This window comes from Topomyia yanbarensis, chromosome 3 (assembly GCF_030247195.1).
Source record: "Topomyia yanbarensis strain Yona2022 chromosome 3, ASM3024719v1, whole genome shotgun sequence".
NCBI lineage: Eukaryota > Metazoa > Arthropoda > Insecta > Diptera > Culicidae > Topomyia > Topomyia yanbarensis.
In genome coordinates, this window is record NC_080672.1 from 342605571 (window position 1) to 342633210 (window position 27640).

General features: G+C 39.4%; 1 protein-coding gene across 7 annotated transcripts in view; it reads right to left on the reverse strand.

Moving 5' to 3' along the window:
- LOC131689788 (homeodomain-interacting protein kinase 2) overlaps window positions 1–27640 on the reverse strand; it is a 252797-nt gene that overhangs the window by 222572 nt on the left and 2585 nt on the right. For all 7 annotated transcript variants that reach the window (XM_058975086.1, XM_058975080.1, XM_058975083.1 and 4 more), the window contains one exon: window positions 10960–11589. In XM_058975086.1, the coding sequence (XP_058831069.1) occupies window positions 10960–11589 (630 nt within the window). The remainder of the gene's footprint in view (window positions 1–10959; window positions 11590–27640) is intronic.

Consider the following 27640-nt stretch of genomic DNA (forward strand, 5'->3'; position numbering starts at 1 on the left):
TGATATGTCTACAAATAAAAAAAACTAAAATTCTGTGAACAAAGTATGAAAGACATACATGCTTTTAGGATAACATTTAGCATCAAAGTACTGTAATACATTGGAAGAACCTACAGTTTCCTGGAATTTAAAACTCTTTTATGAAATTACCGGACAAAAATATGGGGAATGTCCATGTGGTGTATGCATGGTTTCTTCGTTGTTTCACTTGAAAAGGCCTGCCGCTGACCTCTGATACACTGTCAGGGCACCTACGAATAATAACAAATAAAACCTGACATCCCCGCTTACGATCTACGAAAATACTATTATGCAAAAATTCGTAAAATAGACAAAAATTATACATCGTAACGGTATCGGGATATGTACCATTATTTGGGATGTACCCCATTATATACCTAATAGTTAAGTCAGCTCGCTCTGGAAAGTTGAACATGACGATCATCATTTTAAATTTGACTCGAGAACATTTTCTTGATAGCACTTGTTGGACCAACGATCTGCCTGTAAATCTCTATTTCGATGGCAAAACAATTCTCTTCCAATATTTTTTGTGTTTACAGTAAAATTCCTTTCTTGATCCTCTGTTTCGGCGGTTAATAAATTTATCTTGATCAGAGTTGTCCATTGCAAGAATGAAATGAAATAATATCGAAGTACTAATACTAATAATGAATTTTTCTTCTATCTTATTTCTTTTTTTAGAGAGCGAATAAAGGCGCTATAACCTAGGTCCATTAGCCAGGGCAAGGTGTAAATACCTCTGTCTCATCCCCAAAGGAGTGACATTAACCTTCTTAGCCAAGTCACTCCCAACGATAAATATTAACCCCTATAAACTGAAACGGTCGGTACGGTTGTCCTCGTTTCTTCCTCATTCAAGATTCAAAACAATTCGTTAGTTAAATTATTCATTAAATGAATAAATTAATTGCCGTATAATTTTGAAACATCTTCAAAACTCAACTCTGCACAGTAGGCCTGGCCGTTTTAATATTTGCGACATATTATAATATGCTTCAAATATTAATGTTGACAAGAAAAACACTAAAAAATAACTGCAGTGTTTTCTAGGATGCTTTTCAATACTGGCTGTGTAAGAGTTAGAATAGAATAGAATAGAATAGGAATCTTCCATGGGCGCATAATCATTAATCAGTGTTGTCTGATGAAACGTCCCATTTTCGGTTGATCCGCATAAAATGGTTACGTATGAAGGAGTTGGTTTGTACGGTTTGTACTCACCATAAGAACAACGTTGGGGACATCCGGGAACATGTGAAGTTTCAGCTGTTATGAAAAGCACTTCTCCGTATCTTGACATAAATTTGTTAATCACGATGTCAGGGGTGTGTGGAGATAATTCATGTAAGCGTATCTCTGCACGTTTAGTAATTGTTTCACTTCTCGAGTAGCTGATCTTACAGGACATTTCCAAAAATCAATAGCAACACAATTCGTCTGCAGTGGTTTTTACTGTGTATCTATAGCGAAACGATTTTTAGTTTCTACTTTGGGCGAGATGAGAAGATAGACTGAGCTTAACTAACTGTTAAATAAAATGGTTAATTTTTATATTAGTGTATTGTTATAACACGTACTAGTATTTTCACTCTAAAATTGTGTTGAGATAGAACGGTGATTTTGGGTCTCACCAAAGATGCATGTGATGTCTATAAGAGCCCAATTATAATGTGCGAAATAAAGAAATCAAATCTTTTCAGCTCATGCGACAGCAGCAGTGCTCAATTGCCTACTGTACTCACAGTTGTTTTATTTGCGTGTGGTTACTGTGTTCTGTGTCTAAATTGTTGTCGGGTTCCACATATTCTCACAGCTTATTTACGTAAACCCGGTCGTGCTCTCTAACGATTTTAACCAACTAAATGAAGGTGCACTTTGTTCGTCGCTGCCATCACCGGGACGCCCGTTATACAGTACTACGGAAGCCCCTGAGCGCTCCGACGCAGTCGCGCTACCAGCCAGCGACCCACTTAGTCGTCCCGGTCCTGCGGTCGGAGGTCGTGAGGGGGTCTTCCGAACTCCCTTCTCAGGCGAGTATTTTGCTTTACATGACAGTTCGCTTTCTGAAAACCTCATGGTTCATAGCATGCCGTTGCGTACAACACCTGATTTCCTGTCCGTCTACTACCAGAACGTTCGTGGAATGAGAACAAAAACGCAGGCTTTCTTGCTTGCGCTCACTTCCTGCGACTACGACATTATCGTTCTCACCGAAACCTGGTTACGTGATGATATATTAAACACCGAGCTAACGACGAACTACGCAATCTACCGATGCGATCGCAACTCTTCTACCAGTCACCTACGTCGCGGAGGTGGTGTTCTCATAGCGATAAAGAAACATCTAACTGGGACTATACTAAAAATACCTGGATGTGAATGTTTGGAGCAAGTTGTCGTACGCGTTTCACTGCCTGGTCGATCGTTATATATTTGTTGCATTTATCTAAGGCCGAACAGTGATCCTGATTTGTACAACCTTCACTCTTCTGCAGTCCAAAGCATCCTGGACAAATGTAATAGGCGCGACAATGTACTTGTTGTAGGTGATTATAATCTTCCTAATCTTCGGTGGGTTTTTGATGACGATTATAAGTGCTACCTTCCTGAAAATGCAACCACGGAACAAGAGACGGCCATCACAGAAACTTTGGTCGCTGGTGGCTTGTATCAAATCTGCTCTGTTAGCAACGTGAATGGACGGACCCTCGATTTAGCTTTCGTTAATGACACGGACGTGTTCGAACTGATTGAGCCTCCCACATCTATACTGAAGGTTGACCCTCACCATAAACCCTTCGTTTTAAGATTTGATATGCGTTCTGACGACGATGAAGCTTTTGATACAATTAACGACGATTTCAATTTTGACTTTACTCGATGCAACTTCGATGAAGTCTCAATGGCCATTGGTGCACTCAATTGGCGTGAGATGCTGGTTGGAAATGACTTAGATCAGGCAGTCGTGGCGTTCTATGATGCCATATATGAGATTCTTCGCCGTAATGTTCCTAAAAAAGGTGTCAGCAGAAAAGCAGAATATAAATTTCCGTGGTGGAACGCTGAGCTTGGTCGCCTACGCAACGTACTCCGGAAACAACGAAAGCGATATTTACATCATAGGACCGACGATAACAAAACTATTCTTCGTCAAACTGAACTGCAGTATGAAACAGCCCGGAACAGTGCATTCGGTGAATATCTGAATCAAGTTCAGCGCAGCCTTCGAAATAATCCTTCGACATTCTGGACATTTATAAACAGCAGAAAACGTTCCGTAGGTGTACCAGAAAATGTCTATTTTCGAGACCAAAATTCACAGTCCGCTGCCGAGTCGGCGAAGCTTTTTGCAGATCACTTCCGAGATGTATTTACCAGCCCTCCTGTCTATCCATCGCAACAGTACCTTGAAACATTGCCAACGCATAATATCAACCTTCCTCTTCCTAACGTAAATGATTCTGATGTAGCGAGCGCTCTGTCCAGCGTTGATCCTTTGAAAGGGCCTGGTCCGGATTGCTTGCCTCCTGTGTTTATAAAGCATTGTGCCCGAGCACTTTCTGCGCCAATAAGTATTATTTTTCAGCGTTCAATCTCGGAAAATATATTCCCAACAGCATGGAAAGAAGCTGCTATAGTTCCTATTCATAAGGCTGGAGATAGGCACAATGTTGAAAATTACAGAGGAATCTCGCTACTGAACTGCCTAGCTAAAGTTCTGGAAAAGTTTGTGTACAATGCGATGTACGCTGCTTCTTCCAACATAATCAACGAACGACAACACGGATTTATGAAAAAACGCTCCGCTACTTCGAACTTGATGACGTACACGAGCTTTCTAGTTCCAGCTGTAGAGAAACGTCAACAAGTGGACGCTATATATTTTGATTTCGCAAAAGCATTCGACAAGGTGCCCCACAACATTGCTGTTTTGAAGCTGGAGCGACTAGGCTTTCCTGAGTGGGTTACCAGATGGCTGCATTCTTACCTCTCACAACGATCTGCCTTCGTTAGAATTGGCACTACATGCTCAAACGCATTCGAAACGCCAACCGGTGTGCCTCAAGGAAGTCACCTAGGCCCACTGATCTTTCTCTTATTCATCAACGACCTCTGCACCCGCATCAACTCTGAAAAACTGCTCTATGCTGATGATCTGAAAATCTTTCGTTCAATTGCTTCAGCACTGGACTCTGCTGTGCTCCAAGACGATATAGCCAATATAGAGGAATGGTGTTTGCTGAACGGTATGCAGATCAACATTGATAAATGTAAGATGATAAGTTTCGGACGTTCGGCAAATATAAGGCGTTGCGAATATACTCTTCAAGCCTGTGTCATCGAGCGGGTGGATTCTATCCGTGACCTGGGAGTGTTATTCGACAGAAAACTTCGTTTCGCCGACCACATCACTGCAACAACGGCGAAGGCTTTTGCAACATTGGGTTTTCTAAAACGGAACGCTGTCGATTTTGTGGATTTCTACGCACTTAAATCTTTATACTGCGCACTGGTCCGGAGCACTTTGGAGTATGCTGTACAAGTATGGGCGCCATACAACGCCGTTCAAAGCAGCCGACTGGAGCGCGTTCAGAGAAGTTTTGTACGATTTGCTCTCAGAAAATTGCCTTGGAACGACCCTACCCGTCTTCCGCCGTATAATAATAGATGCATGTTGCTAGATTTGCCAACGCTGGAGTCTCGCCGCACGTTCTTGCAAAGAATGTTCATTTTCGATATGTTGTCGAACAATATTGACTGTCCCGACATTCTCTCAAGGATTCATTTATTTGTACCCCCTCGTGATATAAGGAATCGTCCGCTTCTGTGGATTCCCAGGCACCGAACAGTATATGGCCAGAACAATCCACTAGACAGATGTTGTAGCAGATTCAACGAAACTGTTTTAGCTTATGACTTCCATACCACTAAATCTAATTATAAGTTAGCAATTAGAAATTTTTAACATTGACACTAGCAATAGCATTAAGTGTAATCTGTACGATATATATCGAAGATGTAATAATAATAATAATAAATAGAAAATCTTTTTGATTTGATAATTTTAAACGAGAATTTTAAGCTGCATCTGCTACATTCTCATTTTGCTAACAACAAAAGCCAAAAACTTCTCCACCGCTACCAGCAAATAAATCAATCCATGCGTCGCTTTGTCTTCACAGTAGAAGCAAAATATTATGTTCCGAGCTACTGTACTGTAGAAATGGAGCTAAAGATGGCCAATGTTTACACCATACAATTTCACCATGTTAGACATAGCGTGCTGATTATGTATCAGACCATCAATGGAACAGAAGCGTTTGTTTCGCGAAACGAAATATAGCCGCTCACTGTTAAAATACAAATTCTAAATCCCTCCGCTGGTTGGAAGTATTATTTCTGCTATTGTAGCACCTGCAGATCCTATTTTCCTTACTCCTAACATTACCACTTCCCCAATTCTTCCCATCAGGGAAATGATGAAAAAACTATTCATGGCAAGGTACAGATCTCCGATCTACATGGGGAATGCGCCATTTGAGCCAGACGCTACTGATTCCTGAATACCCACAAATTTAAAAACTTGTAACTATGCGGCAATTTTACCCTATTTGAATACCGCGGAATAAGAAGCTGTCGAAATTCGCCAGTCTGGCACGCGATCTGTAGATGTGGCAATATGAGTCAACCGGAGTCTAATAGTAACCACGGACTCACGAGTTTCCCATGGCTGAAGAGATACTAAGTCATACTGCACTAGACGACTTAGGTTTAAAAGGGCCCGGCAGTAATGCAAGCCTTGGGGCCCGACGCGGCTCTCGACGGCCCTGTATGATACCTAACCTTACATTGATACCTTGTTGGCTATAGCGTCATCTCGCCAATGCCAGGCGTATCGTAGAGCTTAATCTTTGTCGATCTTGGACGGCTTCCTTCCAGTTCCCTCGCACGATCAGGGATCTCAGGTCCTCTTCCACTGCCTATAACTAACGTGTTCGTGGCCTCGCACGAAGTCGGCGTCCTCTTCCTGGCTCCCTGCTGAATATTATTTTTGCAATTCTTTCTTCCGACATTCGTACCACATGACCAGCCCGTTGCAGTCTACCGTATTTTATCTGTTTAACAATATCCGCAGTTTTGAATACTTGGTACAACTAATGATTCTTGCATCTGCGCCACACTCCATTTTCGCATATCTCGCCGAGTAAAATAAGCCAAAAGCCCAGCGCGCACATCGTTTGTGTACCTTCGATGCCAGCATTCGACCACAAATTCCATCTGATCTGCCGAAACGACACTGAGTCAGGGTCCAACCCGAACCGCTGTCAAAATATATGCACCAACAGCGGTTGGTGCCAAAACCCGAAGCAGTCCCGAGCTCAAGCAAAAACGGCATAAGGTGACTCGTTCCCTGGTTGGTACAGCGGGAAGGTACGGGATAGGAGTTCTGCATCGGAGGTGAATGGCGACATAATATGGCCTCATGTTGCACAATAATGCAGCTGTGCCAACCACTATTCAAAATATTCAAAATAACGAAAAAAATTAAATTAATATTTGACAGTCAATTAAATTGGCTTCGGACAAATTAGTATTCGCTCTCTCGGCCAAACGAACCTTTTGACTAAATAACATTCGTCCGAACGGCATTCGCTTAAACGGTTTATACAGACAAATGACCTGAAACCTGTGCGATCATAGAGAATATAGCCCACGGAAGATTTTGAGTGGCGTGAAAACTATGAATGAAATGAAATTTCGAGGAATTTTAGGAGTCATTCCATTTTCATATTAAGAAAATTCTGCGAATTTCGGCACTTAGAACTTAAACAAAGCCCTGCAAACCTTTGAGAAATCTAACGAAAATCAGGAAAGTACCTACTGCGAGATTACGAGAGAACTTGTCCTACGAATCTGGGGCCCTATTCTCACAGTCACGTCACATAGTGACTAGAAGGAAATTTTCTGACTGTGAGAATAGGGCCCCTGAAAAGGTAGGGTGTAACGATCAGAAATATATCGACCTTAACTTGGTGTGTTTTTAATGGTGTGTTAAAAAATAAACATCCCTCACTTTACAGGTGTATGCGTACGGAATGTTGCCTCTAAAGGGTGCGCACATCAAATTGCATCACGGAAAAAGCAGTAGAAAATTATAGTGGACCAATCCTTTTGGCATATTTATTTCATTCAACTTCAATACCATAATTGTAAACTCGCACCTTACGCTTAACTCCACAAATTAGGTTCTGTACAACATCTGGCTGCAGCTTCATGTCTTCCTCAGATTTGACCTGTTTAGGATGCTTCCGTAGTGCTTGCTTCATAATTACCAAGTATTTTTCGATGGCCTTAGTTCCGGTAAGAAAGTGACCATTTTGGTTTCCCACCACTCCAGAGCAACATCTGAATAGTGTTACAAGGCTAGATCCACCCAGAAGATCGTAGTACCCTCATGTTGCTTCAACAGAGGAAGCAGACGCTTCTGTAAACACTCCTTAAGGTAGATCTCCCCGTTAACAGTCCCAGTAGTCACGAACGGCTCACTCCGTTTGCCACAAGAGTAGTTCGCTTGCCAAATCACGTATTTATTGGCCAACTTTGAATGTTTCTGCTTCTTTACTATCTCCGGAACATCAAACCTCGTGCTGAGCGGTGAAGAGCAGTAGCCTCAGAAGCTGCCGGAAGTCCGCCTTGATGCAAGTCTCATCTTCCATGATGAGACAATGAGGCTCCGTCAGCATCTGGGTGTACAGTTTCCGGGCCCGTGGCTTTCCCACCGTATTTTGCCGTTCATCACGATTTGGATCCTTCTGCAATTTGTACGTATGCAGTTCCTCCCGTTCTTTGGCTCTCTAAACGAGAGACTTGGACAGATCCAATTTTTTGACCACATCCCTGATCGAAGCATTGGAATTCCGCTTAAACGCTTTCACTGCACTCTTGTGATCCTGATCTTGAATAGAACATCCATTCTGACCGCAATTCTCCTTCCGTTCAATGCTCAGAGTTTGGTAGTATAGTTTAATAACACGACTCACCGTTGAATGCACTATTCCGAGTTGTTTTCCGATGTCCCATTGAGAAAATCGAGGCGAATATCCAGCAACTTCCAGGGCAAGAGCTTTTTGTGACTACCGGAAAAGGGCAGGTTCAGGATAAGTTTAAGCACAGAGTTGTCAGTTCCCGAAAAAATACTTGATTTGGCATGCGATTTGCAGATGTGGGCTTTAAAGCGAAATTTTCGGGACAATTGCCACGGTGAACCAAGATATTCAGGTCAAGAAATGTTTGTAAACAACAGGCGTGTCATTTTTGAAGAATCACAGTCGTTCCATGCTATTTTTACCAGTCCTGGCTTCCTGTCACTACGGGAAAATGGCTTAGGGATGGTATATCTTAAACAAAGTGCATGTCGTACTCAAGGACAACGACGCCAAACTCGCCAGAGTTGCGCCCAATATTGGGAAATCGTTCAGCGAAACCTGTGCTCAAAACCAGAAATAGTGTTCGTTCTCTGAAGCTGGCGTCAAGTTCCATAACTAACGTAGAAAATAGTTGGAAAAGAAAAACAATTCCACAATTCAAAGCAGATTGGCGATCGACATCCAATAAAGTGAACACAACATCGGTACTAAATCTGATGGAAGGTGTGAAACGCAAAGCTCCACGATGGGAGCATATGAACCCTAGTCAAAGTATATTGTAGTCATTGAACTTTGTAATTGGTTTTTTTTTATTATATTGTAACGACATTTAATTATCAAGGGACTGGAAGGTGAAATATTTTTCAAATATTAGGAGCCATAGTGCTCAAGGAAGAGCAAGGATTTGGAGTAAGAAAGTTTAGAAAAGCGTTGAGTAGGGTCAATGAGCAAGCTTAGAGCTTCCCGGCTACTTAATTCTTTGTCTTCTGCAACGCAGGAGTCAGGATCTTTTGGCATTAAATGTGAATCACCTGAGTCTGCGGCATGTCCGGACAAGCGTAAAGTCACTTAAATGACTTATACTGTCGGAACCTTGCCTATTTAGGTATATAACAACATTAACAGTGTGCGCTTAATCTTTGGCCAGTTTTGTTTGATCTACTTTTTAGTCTACAAACCTCAGAGAAGTTGTTAGAACTTGAAATATAATTCGACCCCCTGGGAAGGCTGAATTTCACGGAAATCTATTAAGCTTATAGAAAGTCACACACTTCTGGAATGTCCCATAAACTTCAGCAAGCTCTGCAAACTTCAGGGAAGCTCTACGAATTTTGGGTAAATCCTACGACGTTCAAGAAAGTCTTAAGCCAATTAGGAAAATCTTTCCAATTTTTACGAAACCCCGGTAACCCCCCTTGCAAACCTCAGGGCAAGTCTATGACAGAACACAACTATGTCCAACGCGCAATACCTTCCTCAGTTGTGCATCGAATTGAAATTAAACCGAAACTAACCCCTAACCAAAGCCAATATTCGATCGAAAAACGCGATCACTCAATACATACGTGGCATCCCTGAACTCAGTTAATCCCGCCATGAAGAACTAAGCACAGCAAAGCCTCATTAGTCATCGCGGGGCGCCAATATTACTCTGAAGAATGAAACAAAAGGCTTAAGACCTTCACTTGTCGTAAACCGAAGAGAACCTAACAAAGGCACCAGCATCGGGTTGTCTGCTAAATTCCCGTGTAGGTGTTCAATTACAACCAAGAGATCAGAAAACACATCCGCCACTAACCCAATTCCAAGGTCCGTCCGTTTCCGAGTTGTGCTCAAGGAGGAAAATAATTTAAATAATAATATGTACAACTGAGATTTCGTTCGCTGGAAGTCCAGTCCACTTCAACGTGTAAACATAAACACATACAAGTTCATACGTAGCCTATCAATCGCCAAATTTTGTCCATCAATGTCACTACTCTGGCGGCTCGTTTCTCTGTGAACGTGAACGGACCGACGGTGATGTCGTTGTTGAAGTACACGCACCACTAGCCCGAGAGTCCGGCTATAGCAGAGCTAATCAACGAAGAACGGGAATAACAAGCTCGTTTCGGTCGGTCAGTTTGTTTTTTTTATGGTGTGTGCTCACCGTCGATGTCTGCTCATTCAGGGCCGTTCCACTGCCGCTGTAGAGCGGCTCAATCCTGATATCGGTTGAGTTGGAGCTTCGTTCGTGGTTGTTGATTTTGTCACGTAGTTTTCCATTCTCTATTATTTTCGGTTATGTATGGGAATCAATGGTAATGCGGAGAACATCCCGGTAGCTGACACTGTGCTCTAAATGCCAGAATGTGATTTGAGAATTAAAATAAAGGATCTAGCTAATGACTTAAGTATCATCTAAATAAATCCTATCTGGTTAAGTCCAGTTTCGCCTACATTTAATGCAGCATAAAAGCATTCATTAAGATTATACGCAACTCTTTCTGTACAAACAGGTGGGGTGATAAAATAAGCAGAGTGCCTTGTGATAATATATTCCGAACACTGATTACTGTAAAATATGAACAACAGGTCTAACAGTGACATAAAAAGGCATATTTAAATACCCGCTTTTCACAAGATACTGTATGTATATAATTATACTGGATTAAACATGAGAATCAGCATCAGATCCATACTAAATGAAGATTTCATTTGACAGCGGCGCAATTGCCAGTTACCCGGCAGTGTAAAATGGCACTGGGAGGGAAAATAAGGCCATCGCTTTTACAAAGCCAACGGCATTCTCCATTAAAGCGACTGCAGTTAAATGTTAATAGTAAAGCTTTGCGACATGAAACACTACTAATAAAGTACCAGGGATTTGCATTAAAATCATCTCCAAAGCCTCCCGCGCCCAACCCTGACTGAAAATTCAATACATTTGCGACTGTTTCGCTGACCACCCCGCTCGGTTAGAAAAAAGGGCAACATTTTGTATCATCTCCGTTTGCTAATTACCTACCTGTATCTCGTTTGCGTTTGGCTGCTACTGGAACCGCTTCTCCGGTTGGTACCTTTTGCGACGATGAATACTTTATGTGACCACCGCCGCCGCCACCGGTTTCGATCTGCTGTTGCTGCTGCTGGCTGATCCCGCTTCGACAGTCTGCGTCTGCCAAAGAGTCAGCTGCGTGATGGTGGCGATACTGGAAACGATGGTGCTGGCTAGCGAACAGGTTATTCGCGTTACTCGACTGCGGATGGTGCTGATTCTGACGATGAGAATTCAATCCACCATCGTAGCGTGACGATGACGTTTCGTAAATGACCGATATCGGCACCGGATGCTGGTGCTGCTGCTGCCACAATTGGCTACCGTCGATTAAAACCACATTCGATCGTACGACCGCTGGCACGGGAGACACTTGTTCCGAGATGTACTCGCCAGCAATGCTCTGACGTCGGTGGTAGATCGACGACGACAGGCTTTCCAACTGTGCCTCGCTTCTGCGGTGATGGCGGTACTTACTGTTGCACCCGGTTACGCCGGAAACGACCGGTTCGTCATTGCCACGTGTCGACGAGTGTTTTTCGTACGACGACGGCTGATGTCGCAAGATGGCGGTTTGGTCAACGATGGTACACTGGAGATCTGTTGGGGAGATGACGAGTGGGACAAGAGAAGTGAAACAGAAAATTAATTATCAGAACAACGTTCGAAAGAAACGATGCAAGAGATGTGAAACAAAAAAACAAAAAACTGAGACAATAAATTAGGAAGGAAGACGCTGCACCAACTTCACGAAAACGATGAAAAAGAACGCAAGGGTCAATCATTTCCGGCAGTCGTCACACCGTTTCGGTGAAGTAGTCAACGAAAATGGTAATAACATAGAGGAAGTTTAATTTTGGGTCTCGATGGCGCTGCAAAAAACTCAGCTAAATTAACATGTAAACCCGTTTCGGTCATCTTCTCATCGTGTTGGACTTGGTTCCTGCGGACAGGTGTTTATTTTGTGCGAGTTTGCATATCCTATTACAGACAAACGGATTATCATATTCCAATAGCTTGCTTTCAGTTTTTTTCCATAAATTATGGCAGAACCTCCACTATAAGAAGTTTGCCAATATTATGAAGATGATAGTTTATTTTGAACGACTTGCTTCGAGAATCTTGAAATAAATATTTTATTAAGTTAGTTATGAAATTTTCTATTCGACTTCGTCTCGTCAGAATCCGACACTATCTTAGTGACAGGACTAAGCTAGCGTCGGATTGACGCTAGCTCCATAAAACGGACATAATCCTGCGGGATGTATCACGCTTTACTAGTGGTTTGCTCAAGAACTTAAATCGTGTCTCCGTTTTTTGGAGCTGGCGTCGTCCTGTCATTAAGTTAGCGCCGGATTCTGACGAGACGAAGTCGAAACGCATCGTAACTAACTTGGTTATAGGTTTTGTGATCTTTACGCGCAAATATGGTTTTAAACAATTTTCTTCTTAATAGAAAAAAATAGTTTTATCACAATTGTTCTCCACTAAGTTGAAATATAGGTAGTATAGTAAAATATTTTTGTTTGGTAGAGTGCGATGCTTCACGTATTTAGGGAAGTCCGAACCAGGTGTTGGGGAGTTGAAGATTTAGAAGAGAATAAGGTCACTCACAGCAAACGATGCGACCTGTAAGACATAGTTTATTATCTATAGTCGTTTAGTTAGGTTTCGAGTGCAGTCACTCGAAAAAGAAATTATCTGTTTATTTTGAAGTTTTTTTCAAAATCTGAGCAGCCGGCTGCCAAGAGTAATCTATGTCGTCTAAACAAAGGCAATTTGAGTGCCAAACTGCCGCTTGTGAGAGTATTTCGTGGAAAATCCAGTTTTATCGGCGTGATTGCCCGGTAACTATTTGATTCAACAATATTTGGTCGTAGTCATATTGATCAGTACCTTTCCGGTGTTCGCCACGAAATTAGGGGAATAGTTCCTCCGCTTCAGGTTTGCCTAGAAATTATCAATTGGGTGCAGCTGGGAAACATCGACGGGAAGCGGGGCGGGGGTCGTTGACGCTCTTGAGGACAACCGGGACCTTCAAACGTTATGGAATACCGATACTTTTATCCCAAAACAAGACAAACTATAATATCAGTTCACTCAGTTTCCGATTACACTCAAGTTTTTTTACGTGGTTTTTTTACGCGGATTTTGAAATTTACGCGGTTTTCATGTACGCGGATTTCGAAATTTACGCAGTTTTCATTTACGCGGATTTTGAAATTTACGCGGTTTTTGAAATTTACGCGGTTTTTGAAATTTACGCGGTGTCCATTAACGAGGTTCCCTTTAACACGGATTCTTAAATTTAAGAGGTCTTCATTTACGCGGATTTTGAAATTTACGCGGTTTTCATTTACGCGGATTTTGAAATTTACGCGGTTTTTATTTACGCGGCCTGTATCCCTCGAGTAAAAAAACCTGAGTGTACTTCTGTTGTATTTATATTGAAGAAACCGCACAGAAAAACAGTACGCAGATTCGCCATGAATTCCGATTAAATTTCACGTAACGGAAACAGGACCACAAAAAAAATCATTGTTTTATTATTGTGTTCAATTTTCCTTCCGTAGCGCGTGTATGACGATTATATCTGTGGAAATTATTATTTTTTGTCTACTTCATTAACGATTTCCACGGTTTTTTCTGTTCGTGAACTAATTCACAACTTTATGTACATTACTCATTAACCAAATGAGTGTACCCCATATGGCATAATAGACATTTGGCATAATGCTTATTGAGAGGTCGGGACATTTGGCATAATTCTTATTGAGAGGTCGGGACATTTGGCATAATACCTATTCGTGGTTAAGGGACAGTTGGCATAATATCAATTGAGGGTCAAGGGACATTTGGCATAATGGACATTTGGCGTAATACTTCTTGGGTATTATATAATCAACTTTCGTCATATATATAATGGTTTATTTCGGGTCTGGGTCAATTGGCATAAAGTCATTTGGCATAAGGTCATTTGGCATAATGGTTATTTGACATAATGATCATTTGGCATACTTTTGGTAATTGATCACACTTAAGGTCATTTAGCATAATGGTCATTTGGCATAATTTTGAGAATTGATCACACTGAAGGTCATTTAGCATAACGGACATTTGGAATAACGGTCATTTGGCATAACGGACATTTGGCATAATTTTGAGAAGTGATCACACTGAAGGTCATTTAGCATAACGGTCATTTGGCATAGCGGACATTTGGCATAATGTTGAGAAGTGATCACACTGGAGGTCATTTGTCATTTTTTCAACTACAGGGAAACACATAATTTAAGACTGTGTGAGAAGTCAGATAATTTGGCACAATTTTGAGCCGTGCTACTCTGCCCTTGTATGCAAAAGTGACGTAAACGCCACTTTGATCAAATTTTACTTTTTTGTGTTTTTAAGTCCGCTACGATAATCCGCATCTTTCAGCACAAGCACTTCAAATAAAAATTAAATATGATCTGCGGAAACCCGAAAAACGAAGTGACGGAAGCATGCTTTTACCTGCACCATGCAACATAAAAATTGATTTCCTGAAAAATATACTCGATAGCGTTTAAGTAACTTTTGCATAAAAGGGCAGTACTGCTGAAGGTGTTTTCGAACAAATATTTTAATGTTGTGATAAAGTTATTGATTACCAGGATGTTTTTTGAGTACATCCTTTTTTGTATGTATTATGTATTTTGATTGCATGTTGACAACAACGTTCATCGTTCGAGTGAAAGTTAGTTATGCATGAGTTTGTTTACCAATAGTACTAACATTGAACTTGAACCAAAATTAATTAGATTATTCTTCTTTACCAATTAATAAGGATGTTTACGACTAATGTGGCTACACCACATCGCTTCAAGCCGCGTGCTGTCCGACATCGCTGTCGCTCCGTCGGACTTAAACTAATTTATAGGCCCTATGTTTGAGAAATCCGAGCAAACGAGTGGAGTGCTTGCGAGGGGCCGCCGCTTCCGACAATGTCCGTTATGCCAAATGACCGCTATGCCAAATGACCTTCATTGTAATCAATTCTCAAAATTATGCCAAGTGACCACTATGCCAGATGACCGTTATGCCTAATGTCCCTTATGCCAAATGTTCTTCAGTCTGATCAATTTTTTTAACATTATGCCAAATGGCCATTATGCCAAATGACCATCATGCCAAATGACCTTTAGTGTGATCAATTCCCCAAATTATGCCAAATGACCATTATGCCAAATAACCGTTATGCCAAACGTCCATTATGCCAAATAACCCGCTCCCGCTTATTTCGTTACTTTAACATGGAATCAAGGGAAAAAATAGTTTTCATGTTGTATGAATCACGCAATTTATAAGTAGTTAGATGTATCGCCAAGAATGAACGACTAGAGATAGGTGAATTTGACCATATTTAAAAAGGGTCCTTTGGATTACGTGATGTAACTGTAAATGTTTCCGTAATTCGATAACTTGAATAAAGAGTAACATGTACAGTACCACAGCAGAATACACAAGCATAATTGCGTTATTTGTAAAGAAGGATGAATCACTATGCTTTCCATATAATATTTATTAATTAATATGCACAGAATAGTATACATAATGCGCGCACGAATGGTCCCTCCACGCGCATCGCGCGCACTGGCCTGTAGAAGCCCTTACAGACAAACCCGTGTGTGAACAAAGAGCGTGGTGGTAAGTTTTGCGCGCACAGGGCTCGATTAAAAATTCATAATGCCGAAAATACTCAAATGTCCACTGAAAAATTACATCATTTCCAATATTTTACACTAAATAACCAGTACGATTACTTTTAATGTACTTCATTCGAAAACTGAGAAAAATTAAAGGGTTGTGTACAGGACACGACCACAGTGACATTAAAAATGTAGCTTTTTTCAAGAGCGTGCAAATGAATTTTATCTATCACACATATCGACTCACGTTCTTGCTCACTCGCCTATTTTCATATGTTACAATTTGCTATATACCCTCCCCATTAAGATATAATTTATTGAAGGTCAATTAACGGTAATCTATTATTACAATTAATCAAGTATCTCACTAGGTGATTGGCATTATTTGGCTGATCCATCTAGTAAAAATAGGCTGGTCTGTCTAGAAAATATATTTAAAAGAAAAGTTCCATATTGAGAACTATGATGAGGAAGCCCACGCCCGCCAACGGAAATATACAGATTCTATATAAATATGAAATTTCATTTCCATTTAAATTTTCAATAATGTACTAATGAACTTAAGTAAACAATCTTAAGGTTAAGTATTTCTTGATTGATTAGTGGTTGAACAAATTAAATTATTTGATAAATTACAATATTATACAACGTTCGCACTACCGGTTAAAACGGGTTTTTACGCTATCTTGGTGACATTTTTCTTGTTGCTAATTATTATAACGTGTTATAACTCTGTAGTGTAAACATTGTATTATTAAACCAATTCTGCAGCGTTTTATGTTATATAGGTGTTTAATGTGGTAATAGGACTGACATAATTATATCTTCAGTACAGCGGTTTGTTTCATAATTTAAAACAGATTTATTTTAAAATTTAAATTGGTATACCTAACCGTTCTATTTGTTGTATACTTTAAAACGCGATTAGAACTGTGTTTTAAATACATAGGGCCGGACAGATACTCTAACTGCATAAACTGGGAAACCAATTTTAAGTCCAGCAACGCTTAAGACATGGCTTGAATTTTAATCGAAAAAGAACACCCGCTCAAACGGCTGCTGGGGTAAGTTCTATTTTAAAATTTTCCGTTTTGTACAGTACGAAACAAAAGTGTTTGAAATTAGAAAACAAAAAGTTCTGCTGGGAATGTGATTGTTTCCGATGGAATTACAGGTTTTTTCACGCGGGGGATACGGGCCGCGTAAATGAAAACCGCGAGAATTTCAAAAAAACGCGTATATGAAAACCGCGTAAATTTCAGAATCCGCGTGAGAAATACCGCGCAAAAAAACCGCGTAAAAAACCTGAGTGTACTCTCCTATATAAAATACTACGCTGCTGAACAGTGCAATAACTACAGAAGCACGTTTTCAGATGCCTTACTGATAAAAAACATATAACCGAAATATGAAACATATGAAAATATCTATTTATAAACTAACCGGCAACGGATTTTCGGCAACGTTGGCATTTGCACACACTCGCACCTAAGTGACTAAACCATATACGGTTTAGTCACTTAGGTGCGAGTGTGTGCAAATGCCAACGTTGCCGAAAATCGATAGCGCTTATTGCATCGCCCGGAGGCGATGTTGCTCGTATGGGATATTAGCAACAACTGATTTAAACGGACATGCGTCGCTTCTATTAATGACTTTTCGTGTTTGATTGAGCGACTAAGGTGCCCTCTAATGACGGCTGTGTCTGAGAAATCTGCCTCACGAATGGTAATTTTCCCGTTTTTCGTGAACTTTTTAATTTTACCAATTTCCAAAAGTTTTCTTTTATTGGGGAGATATTAAATTATTATCAATATTTAAGTTAGGTGTTTCGGAATCGGTTGGTGTATGAATGATTAAAATCCATCTAGTAATATCGGAGTTATAAGCGTGCAAACCTTACATAGTTTCGTTACATGGGAGATAGTTTAGATTTTAGAATGACACCTAGCCCCAGATAGTGGAGTAAGACATTTTCAATGTCAAAAAGGCGCACATTTCATGTGGTCAACAATTTTTAATGTTTTCAGTTATTACATTATTCAATAAAAGAATTAAAAAAAAGTATTTTTTGCAAATTAAAGACAAAATATCTTGAGACTTCCGCCTATTATATTGAAAGAAAAAAATACGTGTGAAATATTTTAGTCACCAAAATCGAATAACATAATTAGCATTTATAAAATTTATAAAGTAGTGTGCATCATTATTCTGTGCATAATACATATCATATAAAAACCATAGCGATACACCCTTAATTACAAATAACTCAATTATACATATGTACTCTGCTGTCGCACTGTACATATTACTCTTTATTCATGTTATCGAATAGTGGAAGTCTTACTTGCTGAATTTACACCACGTAATCCAATGGACCCCTTTAACTCATTAAGAATGATGTGTGTAAATGTATCTTTAATCGTTTTTGGTGGTGATCCTTCTAACTACTTAAAGATTGCCTGATTCATGTGACATGTAAAATATTTTTTTGTGATGATTCCAGATTAAGAAATAGAACATCATATATATGACAAAAGATCATTATGATAAATTGGGATTCGCCACCTAATTATTATGCCAAATGTCCATTATGCCAAATGTCCCTCAACCCTCAATAGATATGCCAAATGTTTATTATGTCAAACGTCCATTATGCCAAATGTCCCTACCTCTCAATAAGCATTATGCCAAATGTCCATTATGCCAAGCGTCCTTATGCCAAACCCGTTATGCCAATCGTCCATTATGCCATATGGGGTACACCCTAATTATCGATTCAAACGAGCAGCATTTTTATTTTGCAATTCAATGTTGCTTTTATGTCAATCAGACGAAGACGAGGCTGAGCCGTTTTTTACCTTAAAATATACACGAATTTTTGTAACCGTACAATAAAGAAATGTAAAGAAAGAATGGCTTATGTGAAAGATAGACCTTAGTACGATTTTGTTCACAATGTCATCCATCGAAATATTTTACTTATTTTCATGTTGTAGTTTGTTAACGACGCTATTGTTTCTTTTTCAATAAATTTAACTTCTCTTGAAAAAGTCCTACACTAAAGGCCGAAACGTCGAGCAGTAAACAATCTTTCGTTTTGCTAGAACAAGGCTGAGACAAACCTTCAGGAATTGAAAAAAAACAAGTAAATTCAAAAATACAGAAATTCTATAAATTAAAACAAAAAAAAAATACACCGGCTACTAATTAGTTTGTATTTCTGTGTATCTCTATTACGGTTTATTTCGTCAACTAGAATGGGCATTCGTGTAACTAACACTTCCAATCAAAAAGTGTTCAGACCAACAGCATTCGACCAGCATACGGCCAAAGAGCTTTCGGTCAAATGACCGCACACAAACTCTCATTCTGCTACTAGCGGTAGAAGACTAATAGCACCAAGTCGCCGCAAATTTTGCACCCAAAACATATCATCGGGAGCGTAAATATTTTACCTGTTCTATCAGGGGTTCCCCAAGGATCAGTGCTCGGACCCGTTTTATTCAGTATGTACATTAATGACATGCCCTGCATTTTGAAACATTGTTACATACACTTATTTGCAGATGACATGCAGCTGTATTTTTACTGCAGTGGTTTGAAAAATTTCACAATTGAAAAATTAATCAATGAGGATTTAGATAACATAAGACGTTGGGCTGAATCCAACTCACTCAAATTAAATGCTGGCAAAACAAAAGCACTTTTAATTTCGCGCTATAGAACTAGTGACTATCCCAGGCTAAAAATTGGAGAAGCATCAATAAAATTTGTAGAACATGCGACAAGTCTTGGGTTTATTATTCAAAGCAATTTGGGTTGGGACAAATACGTCTTAAGTCAGTGTGGTAAGATCTACGCAAGCCTACGTTCTTTGTACTCAAAAGCCAACTTGATCTCTAGACAGACAAAACTTAAGCTATTTAAAAGTTATATATTGCCACACTTCATTGCTTGCGACTTTGTACTTCCTAGTGTATCCGCCCAAACTCTTGGACGACTTAGAATCGCATTGAATGCTTGTGTTCGGTTTGTTTATAGTCTAAGGCGTCGAGATTCAGTAACTCATCTACATTCTACATTAATTGGTTTCACTTTTGACAATTTCATAACAGCTCGTTGTTGCATATTATTGCATAAAATTATATATACAAAAAGTCCAAATTATTTGTTTGAGAAACTACAACCTTTTCGAAGCGCAAGGGTTAACAATTTCACAATTCCAACCCATTTTACATCCTTCTACGGTAACTCTTTTTTTGTGCGAGGTGTTTGTATGTGGAACTCTCTGCCGGATTCACTCAAACGTATACAATCATTAGAAGTGTTTAGGAAGCAATGCACAGAATTTTTGAATTGAATAGGAAGCAAATAATAATTAGTTAAACTCAATTTTCAATGTTTATAATCATTACCAAGTAAGATCGTTGTAGCATAAAAAAGATGAATGTCTTACGCTACTTGAGCAACAATAAAATAATAATAATAAATGCGTCTGTTTGTCCGCTCTCGAACTGTGAGCAAAAAGTTCCCAAATGATTCAATAGTGTTCAAACAACCTAATATATGTGCAACACCATATTGAACCCCATTTTTGACTGCACAGTGCAGAGATGACGTGAATAACACGTACACATGTTTCTATGCTACTTGTACTACTCGTAATCACTGCTACAATGATGAGAAGGTAATATAGCTCCTTCAAAGAGCTAGTAATTACGTCTCGTTATGGACTCCTGTGTGAGGAGCCATTTTATCCAAAAAGATGATTGCGCGTCTAGTTATGATACTATCCGTTAGCTATTTTTTCTAGTAAGACTTAGTACAAACAGGATATTAATAACGATGGGTAATGGTACAAAGAAAATCAGTGACGCATTTGCTGAAAGGCCGACGGCGATGTGTGCGCCATCGATTTTTAATGTAGAATACATTTAAGGTTTCAATATAGGGGTCCCGTTTCAAAATATCGGCTGCGGCGCCGCGTCAGATTTTGAACGTTAATAACTTTTATCATACTTAACAGAATGATTTGATTTTTAGACCAATTTGTTGCAAATATGTTCCTCTATGCTGTATTAAAATTTGAAGTATGTATAACATGTACTAATAACAAAAAAAATGTGTTTTGAAAAATCTTTCGAAAACGACTCGGAAAAGTGAAAATTTTCAGCCCATCCCGCACAGAGCCGTCGTTATGGTAGACCTACCGAACAATAAAATAATGAAAAGTTTATATATAGGTCCATTACATGTTTGTTCGTATGGTTATTCGCATTGGGTTGCTTGACGAGAGCACTTGGTGGGGGAAAGACGGCATATTCCTTTGGTTAGGCCATTAGAAGCCGGACGGAAAGGAAAGGCTCATGCACGGCACGAGAACGAGCGAGAAAGCGATAGTAGTGCATATTAGCGCGATTATATAAATATCTGTCGGTCGGTTTTTCTCATCATTCGTATTCGTTCAAGCACTAGCAAGCAGCCAGTCCACCGAAGAAAAGCAGTCGGCGATGACGACGGCGGAAAAAGTGCCCCAGCTACTGGTGACTCATCGCAACCCGATCAGGAACTGTCGCCCTGCAAGAATTTCGCCCCAACTAAAGGGCAACAGAGTAGGCTATCGTTCCAGCGTCTGGGTCGTGAGATTGTGCAGGACTGCAAAGTCGAGCTACGCTTACAAAGCTCAGTCGTAATGATGCCCCGAGAAGCCAACGATGCCTACTTGGTCGGTTTGTTCGAGAATGCAAAATAGTGCTTTCTAGCTCACCGTGTCCGCGGGGAGTGCGTCTGAATTATGCTCCCGCAATAAAACAATAAACGGTTCTTTACAGGACCAATTAATTGTGTTCTAATAAGAGTTAAACTGAAATTTACATTTTATGGTGTATAACAAATAATTTTCAGAAAGCAATATAAGAAATACGATGTGTGGAAAGAAAGAAAGAGAATTTAAATCATCTTCTCTCGCTCGTTTTCGTGCACTGCTTTTCCATTCCTTTCTGCTGCTACTACCATCATAACTAAAACGAATGTGCGTGTTCCCCCACCATCTCATGGCCAGTGTTGCCACAATTGCATGTCGCTATAACAATTTGAATTATTTTATTGATCCTCTCTAGTATTGATAAAATATAGAACATGCAAAGTACACTAGTCGCATGCTTTTATTCGAACTTTTTGGCAGCCTCCGTTGATTAACTGCATAAATCGATTTGTTTGTGCAGCTCCTTGCTAGTAGCAAACTAAATAGCATTTATCAGCGCTAACAAATAAAACAAAAGAATTTAAATTTGTGAAAATCTTCTCCTTCCTTCTTTTCAAATCTGCAACATTCTTTGAAAATATTGTTGGAATGTTGTTATTGAAAAACTGAACATGCAAGTTTGCTAGCACTGGCCACTAGATTGAAGGCGATGGAAAGACAGAATATTCGTTTTGGTTATGCTAGTATTGGTAGCCGAACGGAAAGGAAAGGCACAGGAATGGCACGAAAACGAGCGGGAGAGCGATAGTAGTGCTTTCTTGTGTTTTCATATATGAATATTGGTCGGTCGGTTTTTCTCATCATTCGTATTCGTTCAAGCACTAGCAAGCAGCCAGTCCACCGGAGGAAAGCAGTTGGCGATGATGACGGTCCGCAAAAGTGCCCCAGCTACTGGTGGCCCATCGCAACCAACTACCGATCAGGAACTGTCGCCATGCTAGTATTTCGCCCCAACTAAAGGGCAACGGAGCAACTAATCCGCTGGCTAACATTCCAGCGTCTGGTTCGTAAGGTTGTGTATTACTTCAAAGTCGAGCTTCGCTTACAAAACTCAGCCGTAATGAAGCCACTGATGCCTACTTGGTCGGTTTGTGGGAGTGGGCGTAAATTACAATAAAAGCAACGGTTCTTTTCAGGACCAATCAATTGTGTTCTAGTGAGAGTTAAACTGAAACTTTTATTTTAAGGTGTGTAGAAAATTTTCAACAAGCGACATAATACGTTGGGTGGAAAGAAGTAGCTTGCACACGGAACAAAAATTTAAATTATCCTCTCGCTCGTTTCGTGCACTGCTTTTCCATTCCTTTCTACTGTTATTATCAGTATTACCAAAACGAATGTGTTGTTGCATGTGTTTAAGAGAAACGTTGAAGTCGCATGCTTCTATTCAAGCTTTTTGGCAGCCCCCGTGAACTAACTGCATTAAATGATTTTTAATGTAGAATACATTTAAGGTTTCAATATAGGGGTCCCGTTTCAAAATATCGGCTGCGGCGCCGCGTCAGATTTTGAACGTTAATAACTTTTATCATACTTAACAGAATGATTTGATTTTTAGACCAATTTGTTGCAAATATGTTCCTCTATGCTGTATTAAAATTTGAAGTATGTATAACATGTACTAATAACAAAAAAGATGGGTGGGTAATGTCTGCGACATAACCGGAGAGATGTAGAATACATAAGGAACACGTTCTTCAAATATGTTGATACTCATTAGGATTTTCGGACAAAAGCTGATTTGGGCGAGGAATATTTCAAATTATTCTTTACAAAAATGATGGTGGTCCTGAAAAGGACCGGTTTTGTTGGCGTTGTTGGCCTTGGTGAGGGAGATGGCTAACGATGAAATTAATTGTTAGCATGAGGAAGTCGCGTAGTACTGGCCAATGGAAGAACAGATAATAATTGATTCCTGAAAATCAATTTTTCTTTATTCATGTAAATTATACATACTTACAAATCTAACAGAAGATTCCTGATCATATTTCTGAATCATTAGTGCGAACATTGTGTAATTTGGTTAAGTACAATGAAAGTTACAAACTTTCCAAACTCGACCTTCTGTTCATTCAGAAATATTGAAATGGGGTGTCGTGGTCACAATAAAATCCTAATGAGTATCAACATATTTGAAGAACGTGTTCCTTATGTATTCTACATCTCTCCGGTTATGTCGCAGACATTACCCACCCATCTTTTTTTTCAAAAGCATTGCACTCACCTCATACTGTGCGCGAGTACAATGTGGCGCTAGTGATATAATGAATTTTGAAATTGAATTATGAATAAGGACTACATAGAAAGTCGGTGTCTCCGGCAAAGTTGTTTGAAATACCAAGGTCGTTTGCATAGCAAACTATTTGGTTCAGAATTCTGCCACCGCTGCGTATACGGGAATTCATAATTTTTTTTATACTTTGATTATAGAGGTTTTAACCATAGGGCCATTCGCCTCTTTCCGAATTAGAGAAATCTCTTTGAAAACATCTCTAACCCTATGTGCGGGGTCGGAATCAAACCCAGGTGAGCTGCGCACAAGGTAATCGATTTACAAACTACGCTATACCCGTCCCCAGAATTTTTTTTTGTGACTTGCTGTACTTCGTTATCCCGACTACTTTGAATATTTACGTCTCCAACGAAGTTATTTTGAACGTGAATACCACATGGAAATAGGTCTCTTTGGAAACACTGTCTTTCAACCATACCAATCAGCTAACCCCAACAAGTATTTTGCAGAAAAAATCGTGAGAATCGACTACTTATTCACCACTTGAACAGAAAGCAAGTCAATTTATTCTGTGATCACTCACACCACTCAGAAGATCCATCTGACGAATACCAAAGTACCATCTTCGCCATACCTGTATATACTACATTGCAGCCTACAGAGACTAAGATTATAGTATGATCAATAACGTAGATGGCCACGCCCATGCAGATCAATTTTGGGATGGGAAGAGATGTTAGTTCAACACTGGTGACTATTATGACCGAGGAATTCTCTGCATCATCCACAAGTTTCGCAGGGTAGGATTGATGCCAGTAGGTAGGGCAATGAATCACAATATAGCAAGCAAGCGTACAAAAAGTATAAAAGATTTCCCAAATAAATATAAAAAATTCACTGCGAAATGTTAATGACAAGTTGACATCTTCACTCTCTCTATCAGACACGTCTCCATAATTGGGTTAAATACCAAATTTCAAACAACTTGCGTAATAAATATAATAAACACAACAAGGGCTTTTGATCCATCAAATGAGTGGGAGAAGGGCAATACTGACAAAGACCGACTACCTTATGAGCGGTTTAAACTTGAAAGAGTGACCCAGAGTACTGCACTGGATGATTTTCAAGATAGGACCAGGAGTGAGATTTTACGAAGTTTTAGCTACCGGCGGCCCTACATGTTCTGACAGAGTGAAGTTCTGGAGTTTTTAAATGTTTACCACTGTTTAGGAAAGCAAAAGTAGTACAAAGCTAGTGTCAAACCTTCAATGAGACCTCAAGAAGTCTTTTGGAGGTATTCGTCAATGTAGATTTGTCGGTAGACGGTTCCAGATTTAATAAAAAACTGGTTTATTTTAACACATCTACAGATCGCTTGCCACGTAAAAACCTTTTTGTGTAATTCGACAGCTTCATCTTAGGCCAATTCAAAAAATTTCCTATTTGAAAGTTTGATTTTTTAAATACGGTTTTTTAACCAAAGCTTTGGAAGTTATACCTTGGCCTGGAGGAGCCGGTATATTAATACATACTGTAACTTAGTGTAGAATTGTACTTCATCCTTTACGGCTATTATACAACCGCCAGAAGAAACCTAACACGTTGGTACACAATCGGGAATAGCGAATCAGAAAAGCTGAATATATGTCAGTGATTTACTCAATATACAATGAATAAAGGTTATTATGCAAACCCTTAGCGTCCATCTCATCTGTCACTCTTTGGCACTCAACATAGAACCTGCCATTTAGTTGAATTTTACGTATATTACTCAAAACCTTTGTGAATGTTGACTAAGCTCTTCATCGACCTACTGACACGCTGCGTTCAGGTCATCTCTAGTTGTATATTCAGAAAGGAGCTAATTAAATGTATGAGCAAAAAAGTGACCATTGAGTTTTACAAACGGGTAGTGTGCCAAAGATTTAGCATTTCTAAAAAGTCGGTATGCAAAACTAAAGCTCAATCGGACATGATTAAAGGATGCTTTGAAATTTTTGAAATAGAATTCATATTTTTGATTCCACATCTTGAATAAATGTATGAAACGTCGAGATCTGGTGTCATCTCGATATTTTTTTTTTAAATTGCTCTTACGAGATTTAAGAAATCTTAGGTTGAAATTTAAGTACGATTAAAAACGAAAAAATGCAAATGGCACCAGATCTTTACGTTTCGAGCGATCTCTATAGTATTTTTCATTAAGAATGTACTTTCGACTTCGGAAATTCCCATTATTTTTACCTGGATTCTGCTGCACCTCTTAATTTTCAACCTCAAAGGGCGGCCATCACTGAAAATGGAAAAAGCTGTTTTTGGTAAACCGTTGCATTATCTAAATGAAAATCAATCAGTATCATTCTGACTATGCCCCGTATAAATTGATGCTCAAGAAGATTGTGTAAAGGTAAACGAAAAAAACTGCTTTTTTCGTTATCAATGATAGTTGAATCATAATCATATCAGATTGAGTAAAAATTTAATTTAGAAAAGGTGTTAAAGCTTTTGCACTATCCATTGAATAAATTCAGCGTGGCCATTTTTATTGGCCTCCCAATGTGACAGGATTCTTTGTTTCAATCATAGGTTGGAACAGGTAAGTTTTTTGCTAGTTTTATATACCACTAGATAATGGTCAGTGCCAACATTCGGTTCACGGAATCCTGATATCAATGGCATCGAAAAAGTCGATTTTAGAGCACGTTTCGTGATTATTTGGTACAACATAGGTGCTGTCGTTGTTGTTATTCAAGTGACGATGCCTCTATCCAATAATGAAGCGAACAAATTCTTGTAGCCTCTCATTTTTCACATAATCGGATTTGTCGGCGAGTAGTCATTGATTAGGCTGTAGTTGAAGAACTTGTCCTTTGATCTCTACATGCAGATTGGGACACTTAGCGACTAGTCGCTACTGCTTACCAAGCACTACAAAATCCACTCCATGCACTGCCTTCACATTGTGTTCGTCAATAGTTTGTTTTGAACTCCCTGAAAAGGCACAACACATGTTTGAACCATCCATCGACACCAGGAGCTCTTTCACCAATCGAAACCTTTAAAGCAGAAAAACAATTTCAAGCGGCATGCGTTAGAAAATTCGGATATATTTTAAAAATTGTTTTTGTATTTACAACGAAATGGAACGATTTGTCCACTTTCGCACGTAGATGATTAGTGGACCACTGGAACTGAACAGCTGGTCAGTTAATACGTCTGTTGCTGCATTTTTTTTCCAAACCGGAAGACCTATTTTTGATGATACATAGGACATACTTTTCTCATGGTGTCCCAATTTAATACTGTTTGATCTCGCATGGCTCCTAAAAGACTACTTCTGCTCATTCACATAATAACAGCTTGATACACTTGAAGCCCGGATCAATATGCCAGATATTCTGAAAAGGCGTCATCACATAACCTGCAAGGTAAAAAGCTTGAGTTAGGAAGTGTCAAAAACATCCACGACCGATGTGACTACTCGATGGTATATGTAGATCTGTGTGACAACTCACTAGTTAGCAGGAACCTCATAGATAGCAACACACAACGTATATATATAGTATAAAAAATTTGTTGGAGCGCATTTCAGAATAATTTTCAATTTTTTGACATACGCGTTTGCTCTAGTAAAACTAATCTGTAAAATCCATTTTATTTTGAATTTGAACAAAAATTTAATTTGTGTCAAATCAGTCACATACACATGGGTTGTGCGTTAAAAAAATATTTAAAAAAATGAACTTTAAACGAAGTTCAAAACGACGTAGTGAGTGTAACTATGCTGGGACACTGAAACGCAGTTGGTAAATTCGAAATGGCAACAACTATGATCGAAAACAGAAAAGGAAAACGGCCAACTAAACAAATTTAAAAGTGGTGAAAGCGACTCATTTTTTAACCCAATAATCGGAACAAAACCAACAAACGAAAAGTTCATGGTAAGAAGCAGAAAAAAAT